Here is a 12,853-nt window from a genome sequence, read left to right on the forward strand (position 1 = left end):
GCCGGATCTCAGCTCACTGCAAGCTCCGCCTCCCGGGTTCACGCCATTCTCCTGCCTCAGCCTCCCCAGTAGCTGGGACTACAGGCGCCCTCCACCTCGCCCGGCTAGTTTTTTGTCTTTTTTAGTAGAGACGGGGTTTCACCGTGTTAGCCAGGATGGTCTCTATCTCCTGACCTCGTGATCCGCCCGTCTCGGCCTCCCAAAGTGCTGGGATTACAGGCTTGAGCCACCACGCCCGGCACTGGCTAATTTTTTGTATTTTTAGTAGAGACAGGTTTCACCATGTTGGTCAGGCTGATCTCTCATTCCTGGCTTCAAGTGATCTGCCCACCTCAGCCTCCCAAAGTGCTGGGATTTTTTACACATTTTATCTAGTCTCTCATATGCCCATTAACACATATTTTCAAAATTTCTACTGATCATTAAGTTAAGGCTATCTGGTCTAAGGGAAATCATTTTAGTGTTCCTCTAACTTTGAAATGAATTATACCTCAATAATTCAGAATGATGTAACCCAATCCTATGAAATTATTTTAGCAGTTACAGTATTTACTGATAAAAAACTTTTTTAAAACCAAATAGACGTTGGGGTCTGACAGATAATTTCAGTTGCCTGGTATGGCATTATCATATTTAATTAGACATGATATTAATTAAAATCTGTTCCTTGTCATGTTTCATGTTGTTATATAATATTTACTGTCACTCAAAGAAATAGCTATTGAGGTAGCTATCCAGAGGGAAGCTGGTTATTAATTTAGGAGTTTCTGTTGTTTCAGTGCTGCCACCAGTTGGATGGTGTTGCTGCTTGGGTAGTAATGACAATTATTTCAATTCAAGTCATCAAATATTCACTGTCATTTATACAAGTATTTGCCTGTTTTCCTCCTGATCTACTTAAACAGTACCAAACTTTTTTTTTTTTTTTTTTTTTTTTTGAGATAAGGTCTCACTCTGTCACCCAGGCTGGAGTGCAGTGGTGTGATCTCGGCTCACTGCAACCTCCACCTCCTGGGCTCAAGCAATTCTCCCACCTCAGTCTCCCAAGTAGCTGAAAATACAGGCACACCTCACCACACCTGGCTAATTTTTTTGTATTTTTAGTAGAGATGGGGTTTCACCATGTTGCCCAGGCTGGTCTCAAACTCCTAAGCTCAAGCGATCCGCCTGCCTCGGCCTCCCAAAGTGCTGGGATTACAGGTGTGAGCCACCATGCCCGCCCAGCAGGACCAAATTTAACAAAACAATTCCTAGGAAAGAAGATTGAGTGTAGAGCAGATACATTTTTCCAAAGCTGAACTTCTGCCACATTCTGAACAGTACTTCCTAGAGGGTTAAGTTTTTGCTAAGGACCTCAACTGGGGGTCAGTGCCAGGTTGGGATGTGCTATGTGGTAGAAGGAAGAGTCTAGTATCTATAGCTGGACTTTATTTCTGGCTCTCCCCTCTGTGCCAGAACCCTTCCATTTCTTGGTTTTTGGTTTTGGTACAAAAGCTGCTGCCACTAACTTCCTTTCTTTCCACCTCCCCACATCCAGTCTTTTCTCTTCTAATCTAACAGAAATGTGGAAAAAAGTCTTTTCCTCTTAATTTGAGCCAAAGCACAATTAGAACTTTTAGTAGTAACTTTTACCTAGAAAATGAATGGAAAATGAAAACACAAAGGTCTGAAAGAGGCCAGACGTCTGATCTGGATCCAGGTGAGTCTGGCTTGCACATATTATGGGACACTGTAGTACCTTTTCCTCGTTTCAAGCCTGTTGGGGTATCTTGTCTAAAAGTACTCCTTTTTCAGGTCTAGGACAGGGGTTGGCATACTATGGCCATGGGCCAGTTCTGGCTTTCTGCCTGTTTTTGTAAAGCTCTATTGGAACACAGCCACCTGATTTGTTTACATATTGTCTGTGGCTGCTTTTGTGCTACAACAGGAGAGTCAAGCAGTTGCAACAGGGACTGGATAGGCCACAAAGGGAAAAATATCGACTATCTGGCCTTTTTTTTTTTTTTTTTTATGGAATCTTGCTGCGTCACCCAGGCTGGAGTGCAGTGGCGCGATCTCAGCTCACTGCGAGCTCTGCCTCCCAGGTTCATGCCATTCTCCTGCCTCAGCCTCCTGAGTAGCTGGGACTACAGGCGCCCGCCACCACGCCCAGCTAATTTTTTTGTATTTTTATTAGAGATGGGGTTTCACTGTGTTAACCAGGATGGTCTCCATCTCCTGACCTCATGATCCTCCCACCCCGGCCTCTCAAAGTGCTGTGATTACAGGCATGTGCCACCACGCCTGGCTAATTTTTGTAATTTTTGTAGAGACTAGGTTTCATCACGTCGCCCAGGCTGGACTCGAACTCCTGGACTCAAGCAATCCTCCCACCTTGGCCTCCCAAAATGCTGAGATTACAGGCATGAGCCACTGTGCCGGCCTAGCTATTTTTTCTTGACAGGTTAATGGACACCTTGTGTAGGTGAATTAAATGATTATTCTATTTAGCTATACCTTATCATATGAGAATATTACCCTATTTGTACAGCATTATGGCTGTGTTTGCATTCTTCTTACCTCTTGTTAAAAATGGGGGGTGTGGGCTGGGCACAGTGACTCACACCTGTAATCCCAGCAGTTTGGGAGGCTGAGGCAGGCAGATCACCTGAGGTCAGGAGTTCGAGACCAGCCTGACCAACATGGTGAAACCCCGTCTCTACTAAAAATAAAAAAATTAGCCGGACATTGTGGTGCGTGCCTGTAATCCCAGCTACTCAGGAGGCTGAGGCAGGAGAATCGCTTGAACCTGAGAGGTGGAGGTTGCAGTGAGTTGAGATCGTGCTACTGCATTCCAGCCTGGGCAACATGAGCGAAACTCCTTCTCAAAAAAAAAAAAAAAGGGTTGTGTGTAGAGTGGGTTGGCTTATACCTTCCTAGGCTAGTTCTTGGTAGGTGGCTTGCTTCTATTTTAACAATAACCTTAGACTACACTGCATTTGTGGGAACAGATTGAAACTCCAGACTCCTTCTGGGCTATCATGAGCCCTGAAGTGGCTCTTAGTGTCTGTATCTAATTTGACTTTCAAGGGTCTTTACCTTCTGTTGATTTTTGTCTTCTGTTAACGCTTTAGCTAGTGTACTCTGTTTTTGCCACACTTCCTTTCTTGAGGGCTACTTGGATCTTCTGCTTTTCTTGTTTGTTTGTTTGTTTTCTTGTTGTTGTTTTGAGATGCAGTCTTGCTCTGTTGCCCAGGCTGGAATACAGTGGCGTGATCACAGCTCACTGCAGCCTTGACCTCCTCGGCTCAAGTGATCCTTCCACCTCAGCCTCCTGAGTAGTTGGGATTATAGATGCATTCTACCATGACTGGCTAATGTTAAAAATTCTTTTTTGGTAGAGATGGGGTCTTACTATGTTTCTCAGGCTGCTCTTGAACTCCTGGACTCAAGTGAATTCCTACCTTGGCCTCCCAGAGTGCTAGGATTATAGGCATGAGCCATCTCAGCTGGTGGGATCTTTTTTTTGAGAAAGTCTCACTCTGTCTCCCAGACTAGAATGCAGTGGTGCAATCTTGGCTCACTGCAACCTCTGCCTCCTGAGTTCAAATGATTCTCATGCCTCAGCCTCTCAAGTGGCTGGGATTACAAACACCTGCCACCAAGCCCAGTTAATTTTTGTATTTTTAGTAGAGGTGGGGTTTGACCATGTTGGCCATGCTTGTCTCAAACTCCTGACCTCAAGTGACCCACCCGCCCTGGCCTCCCAAAGTGTTGGGATTACAGACATTAGCCACTGCATCAGCCACCTTCTTAATATATGTAATTATTGTATGTATGTTTACATTCATGTAAATGGGTTACTTGCCTATGAAACTGTAAGTTTCTATAAGAACATTTATTTTCAGTATTTTTTCTAGTACCTAAACCGAATTGGAGAGTACTTTATAAGAGTCTTTTGGCTAATGGATATCTCTTCCATCAAAGGTCTCCCAACATTTGATTCGTCCTCTGATGGGCATGAGTCTGGCGTTACAGTGCCAAGTGAGGGAGCTAGCAACATTGCTTCATATGAAAGACCTAGAGATCCAAGACTACCAGGAGAGTGGGGCTACACTGATTCGAGGTGAGAGGACATTCTTGGAGGAGTCGGGTGGGGAGTGGTATAGATAGTCAAAGAGTCTTAGGAAAGAGGGAGACTCATTTGCATTAGAGAGGTGCTTCCCCCAGGATGCCTGCTGAATACTAATCAGAAACTGGAGTCTTGATACTAGGTGACTCTTTTTTGTTTGTTTGTTTTGGAGATGGACTCTCACTCTGTCAACTTGGCTGGAGTGTGGTGGGTGATCTCAGCTCATTGCAACCTCCGCCTCCTAGGCTCAAGGATTCTTCTGCCTCAGCCTCTCAAGTAGCTGGGATTGTGGATGCACGCCACCATGCGTGGCTAATTTTTTTGTGTTTTTAATAGAGATAGGGTTTCACCATGTTGGTCAGGCTGGTCTCGAACTCCTGACCTCAAGTGATCTGCCTGCCTTGGCCTCCCAAAGTGCTGGGATTATAGGCGTGAGCCACTGTGCCTGGCCTGGGTGACACTTTTCTCTGCCTCGAATACCTGACTGGAGCCCAAGTGGCCAATAGAAGCTGTAACTGAGTCCAGACATGCCCTAGGCAATGGCGGGGAAAGACTTTGGAAAGGAGCCAATAACTATACAGAATTATACCAGAGCAACATGGACTTGGGAGTTTAGGAAGTTTCATGGCTCCAACTTCAGAATAAAAATTCAATTTGGCCTTTGTTTTTGTGGCAGGAAAAACCCCTAGAGCAGATGCTACCACCAAACCTGCCATTTGTTGCTAATCACCCTCTCCCACTACTGTTTGCCCACATGCTCTCAGCCCTTCTTCTCCCACTGAACTAGGTGTCTCTGCATGATGCACCTTCCTCCTCTTTCCTAAGTAACCCTGTTTTGTTCCCTTTCTATCAGGTAAGAAGCTTATCCTATATGACTCATGTTTCTTTTCTTTGTTCCTTCTTATTACAGATCGATTGAAGACAGAACCATTTGAAGAAAATTCCTTCTTGGAACAATTTATGATAGAGGTAAGGTATTTGTTATTTTCTTGTGTGTCTTTGCCCTACTTCCTCTTTCCAGGTGCCCGAGTGACCACTTGTGTTTTGGGTATTAGGTGGCTTGTGTGGTTGGAATGCCCTTTGTCCAATAAAGTTGCCCATAGAAAGTCTGATAAGGCTTGAGATGTACTTAGGGAGGATGAGGGGAAGAAGGGGGAAAGAACGGAGGAGGCGAAAGTGGGCTGATTGATACTTATAAAACATCTCTGTTAAAGTACCAGGGATTTCATTTGGAATTCTCTAACCTTGGAAAGGTTGGTTGACCAGTTGTTAAATTTTTGCTTGTTGAGATCTGGTCATAAGGTCTGGACTGTAGAGCAGAAGGGTAGGTGTCATTACTTGTCTAGGCCCTTTCAGGATCCAGCAGGAGACGAAGGTAAAAAGCTTAGGGCTACCATTTGGGAGCTGTCTTGTGGGCACAGTAGGTTGTGGAAAATCACAGTGTTTATACAAGGGGACTGGCAAAGGAATGAATGGGGAGTAGATAATTGTGGCCTGTCAGAAGCTCCTGCCTAGGTTTCCCTTCTAAGGATTGAGCTCAGCCAAAAGAAACATCTATTAAATGCCAAATAGGGAAAGTATTAATAATAGTGACCTTTGATTATGCCAGTCAGTATTGATCTTCTTCCCTCACTCTTCTGTGACTTGTTGGTTATACAGTTAGTACCTTAGTATTATTGCCCCATTTTCTTTTTTCTTTTTCTTTTCTTTTTTTTTTTTTGAGATGGAGTTTCGCTCTTATTGCCCAGGCTGGAGTGCAATGTGCGATCTCGGCTCACCACAACCTCCGCCTCCCAGGTTCAAGCAATTTTCCTGCCTCAACCTCCTGAGTAGCTGGGATTACAGGTGTGTGCCACCACGCCCAGCTAATTTTGTATTTTAGTAGAGATGGGATTTCTCCATGTTGGTCAGGCTGATCTGGAACTCCTGACCTCAGGTGACCACCTGCCTTGGCCTCCCAAAGTGCTGGGATTACAAGTGTGAGCCACTGTGCGCAGCCTATTGCCCTATTTTCTAATTATATATATTACCCAAGTTGGTACTTTATCATGTAAGTAAATAATGCTATTATAATCTGGTGTTATATATAGATTATTTATATTTCTGCATTGTCTTCTGGATTAATTTGTAAGCTCTTTGTGGACAGGGTCTCTGTCCCATACCTCTTTTGAAACCTAAATTAGCACTTTTTAAAGGGCTAGGCATAAAGCAAGTATTCTTTATTTGGAACCTCCCGTTCTGCCTCTGCGCATTGACTGAGCTACAATGCTTGGGGTCTAAACACTAAATGCAAAAAATGTGAGATAGGTGCTCAGTCCAGGTACTGAAGCAATTGTAAGTCTGGAGAAGAAGGAAAACTTGTATTGCTAAGTCCTGAAACAGAAAAGTTTTCAAGTCTTTTTGTTGTTGTTGTTGTTTTTGTTGTTTTGTTTTGTTTCTTTTGAAATAGAGTCTCACTTGCTCTGTCACCCACACTGGAGTACCACGGCACAATCTTGGCTCACTGCAACCTCCCTCTCCCGGGTTCAAGCAATTCTTCTGCCTCAGCGTCCCAAGTAGCTGGGATTACAGGCACGCACCACCACACCCAACTAATTTTTGTATTTTTAGTAGAAACAGGATTTCACTATGTTGATCAGGCTGGTCTTGAACTTCTGGCCTCAAGTGATCCACCCTCCTTGACCTCCCAAAATGCTGGGATTATAGATGTGAGCCACCATGCCCAGCCTAGAAAAGGTTTCAAGTTTTTATGGGTAAAGAGAGACCATTAAACCTAAACTTGTGACTGAGAGAGATTTCTTAGGCCGTTTTTCTCTTAGATAGCTTCCCCTGTCTATAAGTTTAGGTATTAAGGCTGGGGATAACATACTAGTTCCCTGCCTCATCCCCTTAGTTAAGCACTGCAGGGCTTGTTCTTAGCTCAGTAGAGAGGTCTCTTCCTGATCTAGTGCCTGCATACCTACCCAGCTTGACTTCTTAACATTTTTCTCTATGTACTTTATGCCTTAGCTATATGGAATGACTTTTAATTTCCCCAAATGCTGTTTTATCTTATCTTTAGGTACACATTCTTCCCATGATCTAGAATGCCCAATGTTCTGGCCTTATCTAACTTGTAAACTTCTTTTTTTTTTTTTTTTGAGACGGAGTCTCACTCTGTTGCCCAGGCTGGAGTGCAGTGGCGTGATCTCGGCTCACTGTAAGCTCTGCCTTCCGGGTTCACGCCATTCTCCTGCCTCAGCCTCCCGAGTAGCTGGGACTACAGGCGCCAGCCACCATGCCCGGCTAATTTTTTGTATTTTTAGTAGAGACGGGGTTTCACTGTGGTCTCAATCTCCTGACCTTGTGATCTGCCCACCTCGGCCTCCCAAAGTGCTGGGATTAAAGGCATGAGCCACCGTGCCTGGCCCTAACTTGTAAACTTCAATTAATCTTCTAGATGTCAGCTTCACATTGTTTGGGAGACCTTTCTGTACTCTGCTTGTAAGGACTATTCTTCTTCCCTGCTGCTATAGTACCTTGGATTATACCTCTGTTTTACCTCTTATAACATTGTAATATTACTGTTTGTACATTTGCAAGGCTATGGCTTTCTCCTCCACTGATCTGTGGACTCTCTGAGGCAAGGACCATGCTGAATGCGTTTCTATATCCCCAGCACTGTGCATGGTGCCACAGGTAGTAAGTCTTTGATAAGTTTGGGTTAATGTTTTGAGAAGTCTAAGCTAGGGGAATTTTATAAAAATTATGACAGTGTGGCCTGTGAATACAATGTTACTTTTTTTTGGCTGGAGTGCAGTGGGGTGATCTCAGTTCACTGCAACCTCTGCCTCCCGGGTTCAAGAGATTCTTGTGCCTCAGCCTCCTGAGTAGCTGGGATTACAGGTGTGCCCCACCACGCCCTGCTAATTTTCGTATTTTTAGTAGAGGTAGGGTTTCACCATGTTGGCCAGGCTGGTTTTGAATGCCTGGCCTCATGCAGTCCATCCACCTTGGCCTCCCAAAGTGCTGAGATTACAGGCGTGTAATTAGCCACTGCACCTGGCTCAGTGTTGCTTATTAGACCTGTATTTGGGGTCTTCAGTTATTCTCATGGCTCATTTTGCAGCTTTGGATAAATCACTTCTCATTTGTAAAATTAGAGGCTTATCGTTTTCATACTATAGGTGGGGAGGAGCCCTGCAGAATTGAATGAGAAGGCATATAGAATTTAGGTGGCAGCACAGGAAGAGTATTAGTGTTTTGGAACCAGCTACTTCAAGAATACTGGTCCCGTAGGTTCTAGGTGGATCAATCTCATAGACTTATAGAATTTTATTTTATCTGGAAAAGAAGTGAGAGATAGGTAGTTGTAGTTATAGCTTTCTATTTTATAGATGAAGAAGTTGAGCCTCAGAGAGGTTAAGTGACTTGCCTAAGGTCATATAGCTGTAGCTTTATGTTTAGGACTTCCCACATTTCTTGACACATAGTCTAGGATTATCTCTGTTTTGTTTTGCTACTTTAACTGGTTGTACACACCAGTTAGGAGAGATATAAGGGCTAGGATAATATGGAATGCTTGTGACCTCTGGGGTCATTGCACTGTCCTCAGAATGTCCTGTATAGCTGCTAGAACTGAAAGGTTTCCTACTGGGGCTGTAGAACTTATGACCGCTGCATCTTTTTAGTTACTCTGCTTGCCCGGGGTCCTACAAACAGGACACAGAAGGGTCATGGGGTCACCCAAGACTGAACTGAAAGGATGTGCCATCAAAATAAGCAACATGGAATAGGAAGATAAACAAACCAGGGAGAGAGCTCGGGATGAAGGCACAGGGGGGCCAGGGCTGGTGTCAGAGGGCCATGCGGTCATTGCCTGGGGTCAGTTTTTAAAATTCTCATTGGGATTATTACTAGGCAAGAGGCTATAGACAATAAGGCACAGGGGGCAGTAGGCCAGGCAGGTTGCTAGGATACTGAGGCTCGGGAAAATAAGAATTGAGCAGGGGTTACTTCTCCCTATTTGGTCCTTTTGTTTTTCCACTTTCTCTAAGAGCCTCTGATTTCTCAATTCTGGGGAACCCAAGGAGCTAATTGATAGTGGCCTAACTAGAGGGGGAATACTGACAATGTTGACTCAAGTCAAGGCTGGGTAGTGTGCCTGTTGGCATGATCTTCATGGAGGCCAAGAACCCTATATAGGGCATTTTATAGGACTGGGAGTTGAGAGGCATCTTTAGGAGTGAAAGAAGAGTCAGGGACTTAGGGACTGTTGTTACATGGCAGTAGGAACTGTATGAAAAAGGAAGTTTAGGATGACTGGGCAGAGCCCACTCTCAGTCTAGTCCACTGGAGGGAGTTCCTTCCCCTGGCCCTGTCCATGCCTCGCTCTCTCCATCTGGTTGCCATCAGGCTGTGTGGCTGCTGGCGGGCTCTTTATTTATTTATCCCAGTGTAATGGGGTGAGGAGGGAGCTGGCCTAAGGCTGGCATTCCAAGGCCATGCCACTGAGCCACAGGCGGTTTGCATGGGTGTGTGAGTCACTGGGGCTGCATGCTGCTCAAACCAGACGCGGCCAGGCTCAGGGACAGCAGGCAGCCCAAAATAGAGCCCCGCCCTCTACAGCTGGCAACCCCTGGCTAGGAATCAGCTCTTGACACCAAAACCTGGGCAGTTGCATGAAGTTGGCTTCCTTTGGTAGGGGTCCCTTAGCAGAGATGGAGATTTTGCAATTCTTTTTTTTTTTTTTTTGAGATAGAGTCTCACTCTGTCGCCCAGGCTGGAGTGCAGTGGCCGGATCTCAGCTCACTGCAAGCTCCGCCTCCCGGGTTCACGCCATTCTCCTGCCTCAGCCTCCCGAGTAGCTGGGACTACAGGCGCCCGCCGCCTCGCCCGGCTAGTTTTTTGTATTTTTTTAGTAGAGACGGGGTTTCACCGTGTTAGCCAGGATGGTCTCGATCTCCTGACCTTGTGATCCGCCCGTCTCGGCCTCCCAAAGTGCTGGGATTACAGGCTTGAGCCACCGCGCCCGGCCGAGATTTTGCAATTCTTTCCTCCTCTTTCTTCATAGGAGGGTATTCAGCATAGCAGTTGTTCTTACTGCTGCATTCTGAATGCCTTATAAGTCTTAAATAATCTGTTCAGTATAATACCTTAGCTAAGAAATTAGGGGGCTATAGTTAACGTTGATTTGACTTAGCATCCTAAATGCAGCCATGGTTGTTATATTCTGTCTAGTTTTAGTTACTGTCTTCAGCTCCTGTCTGGTTGCAGCCTGATTCTAGAGCAGATACTTTAAGCTATGAAGATAGTCACTGCTGCTCTTATGAAGCAACAGCTTATATCACTTGGGGAAGATGGGCAATGCTTTAACTTGAAAATTGCCATCCTTTTAAGCTTGTTCACAGTTCTACTTGGTTTTTTTGGCTGGCTCTCCATCTTCTGCCTGCCTCTTAAAGGTTAGTGTTTCCCAGGATCAGGTCCCCGATCCTCTGACGCTACACTTTCATTCCTCTGGGTCGTCTCCTCTAGACACCAGCGTCAACTATTGTTGGTACATCACTGAATACCAATTTTATATCTCCACTGTGTTTTAGGCCCATATTTCTTTCTGCATATTTGGCATTTCTACCTGGATGTCCCACATAAAGCACATCCTGAACATGTCCAAAATGAATTATCTACTCCCCCAGACTATTTCTCTTATATTCCTTAAATTGGGGAATTATACCATTATCCGTTCAGTTTTCTAAGCTAGAAATTTGGGAGTCACCCACTTTCCTCTTTGTCCTTACTTTCAAAGCCTAATTTATTGACTGTCTTTTGAATCTGCCTGTCTTCTCTATTCCAGCTTCCGTTGTCTGAGATTAGCCATTTTTCTCTCCCCTTTCCCCCACCCACCCCCCCCTTTTTTTTTTGAGACCAAGTCTCACTCTGTTGCCCAAGCTGGAGTACAGTGGCATGATCTCAGCTTACTGTAACCTCTGCCTCCTGGGTTCAAGCGATTCTCATGCCTCAGCCCCCTGAGTAGCTGGGAATACAGGCTTGAGCTACCACACCTGGTTAATTTTTGTATTTTTTGTAGAGATGGAGGTTCACCGTGTTGGCCAGGCTGGTCTTGAACTCCTGACCTCAGGTGATCCACCTTCCTCGGCCTCCCAAAGTGTTAGGATTACAAGTGTGAGCCACTGTGCTTGCCCTTTCTGTCCCTTTTTTGGCTTGACCATGCAGCAGCCTCCTAACTTGTCTCCTGGTCAGTTCTTATTCCCCTGCAGTTGAACTTGTAGTTTTGTCAGAGTGATGTCTTTGAAACCGAAACTTGATTATGCCACTTTTTTGCTTAGAATCCTTTAGTGGTTCCCAGTTTCCTACAGGATAAAGTTCAAACTCCTTGCATGCCACACATGATCATTTATGATTTGATCCTGTTGACCTCTTCAGCCTGCTCCTCTAGCATTCCACTATAGCGCCTTTAAATACCATCTTGTGATGAATCCCACATTTATTCTTCACTGTAGATCTTACCCTGAAACTCCAGACTGTTCAACATTTTCATGAAGAAGTCTAAAAAATATCTTAAATTCAACATGTCCAAAATTGAACTTCCAGTCTTATGCCCAGATTTGCTTTTCCAACAACTCCTTCCCATCTAAGTTGATGGAAGGTTCATTCTTTCACTTTTAGTTGGGTGAAAAAACCTTGGAGTCATCCTGACTGCTGTCCTCTCACTTCCTACAGTCAGTCCATCAGCAAATCCTGTTGGCTCTACCTTAAAACTATGCCCATATTCCCATCTCTGCTGCTACCATACTGGAGCCACCATCATCTCCTACCTGCATTATGGCAAAAACCTCCTTACTGGTATCCTGCAGCTACTCCTACCCTCTCCTGGCCTATTATCAACAAAACAATCTTATTAAGTTACAAGATATTCTTCTGCTCAAAGCCCTTCACTGGCTTAACACTTCATGTATAGAGTAAAATCCAAAGACTTCACCATGGCCTGTAAAACCCTATATGATCTTATAGAACTCTCTTACCTTTCTTACCTCATCTCCTACAGTTCTCCCTCATTCACTCCACTGCATACACACTGGCCTCTTGCTGTTTTTCTAACACTCTAAGCATGCCCTGCCTTTAGTCCTTTACATTGGTTGTTCCCTCTGCCTGGAATGTTCTTTCTTCAGATATTTGTGTGGCCAACTTCCTCACTTCCTTAAAGTCTGTAGTAGTTATCCATTGTTGTGTAACAAATTGTCCGAAAATGTAATGGCTTAAAATAACACACATTTATTATCTTGCAGGTTTCTGAGAGTCAGGAATCTGGGAGCAGCTTAGTGGGTGCGATTCTGGCTCAGCATCTCTCATGAGTTGCAGTCAATATGTCAGCTGGTAAACGCAGTCATTGTAAGATCTGGATAATTCATATCCAAGCTTTCTCATGTGGCTGTTGGCAGGAGGTGCCATTTCTTGCCACATGGCCTGTCCATAGGGCTACTCACAGGACCTGGTTTCCTCCAGAGCCAGTGATCCAAGAGACAGAGACCAAGGCCGGTTGTGGGGCTCATACCTGTAATCCCAGCACTTTGGGAGGCCAAGGCGGGCGAGGTCAGGAGTTCAAGACCAGCCTGGCCAACATGGCAAAACTCCCTCTCTACTAAAAATACAAAAATTAGCTGGATGTGATGGCATGCACCTGTAATCCCAGCTACTCAGGAGGCTGAGGTGGGAGAATTGCTTGAACCCGGGAGGCGGAGGTTG

General features: G+C 44.9%; 1 protein-coding gene across 1 annotated transcript in view; it reads left to right on the plus strand.

Annotated features, from left to right (window-relative positions):
- The window catches only part of NHEJ1 (non-homologous end joining factor 1), an 87,983-nt gene that overhangs the window by 9,860 nt on the left and 65,270 nt on the right, over positions 1-12,853 (plus strand). Inside the window, exons 4-5 of the mRNA XM_050752449.1 lie at positions 3,967-4,105; positions 5,022-5,080. Of these exons, the coding sequence (XP_050608406.1) occupies positions 3,967-4,105; positions 5,022-5,080 (198 nt within the window). The remainder of the gene's footprint in view (positions 1-3,966; positions 4,106-5,021; positions 5,081-12,853) is intronic.

The sequence above is a fragment of the Macaca thibetana genome, chromosome 12, assembly GCF_024542745.1.
Source record: "Macaca thibetana thibetana isolate TM-01 chromosome 12, ASM2454274v1, whole genome shotgun sequence".
NCBI classification, from domain to species: Eukaryota; Metazoa; Chordata; class Mammalia; order Primates; family Cercopithecidae; genus Macaca; species Macaca thibetana.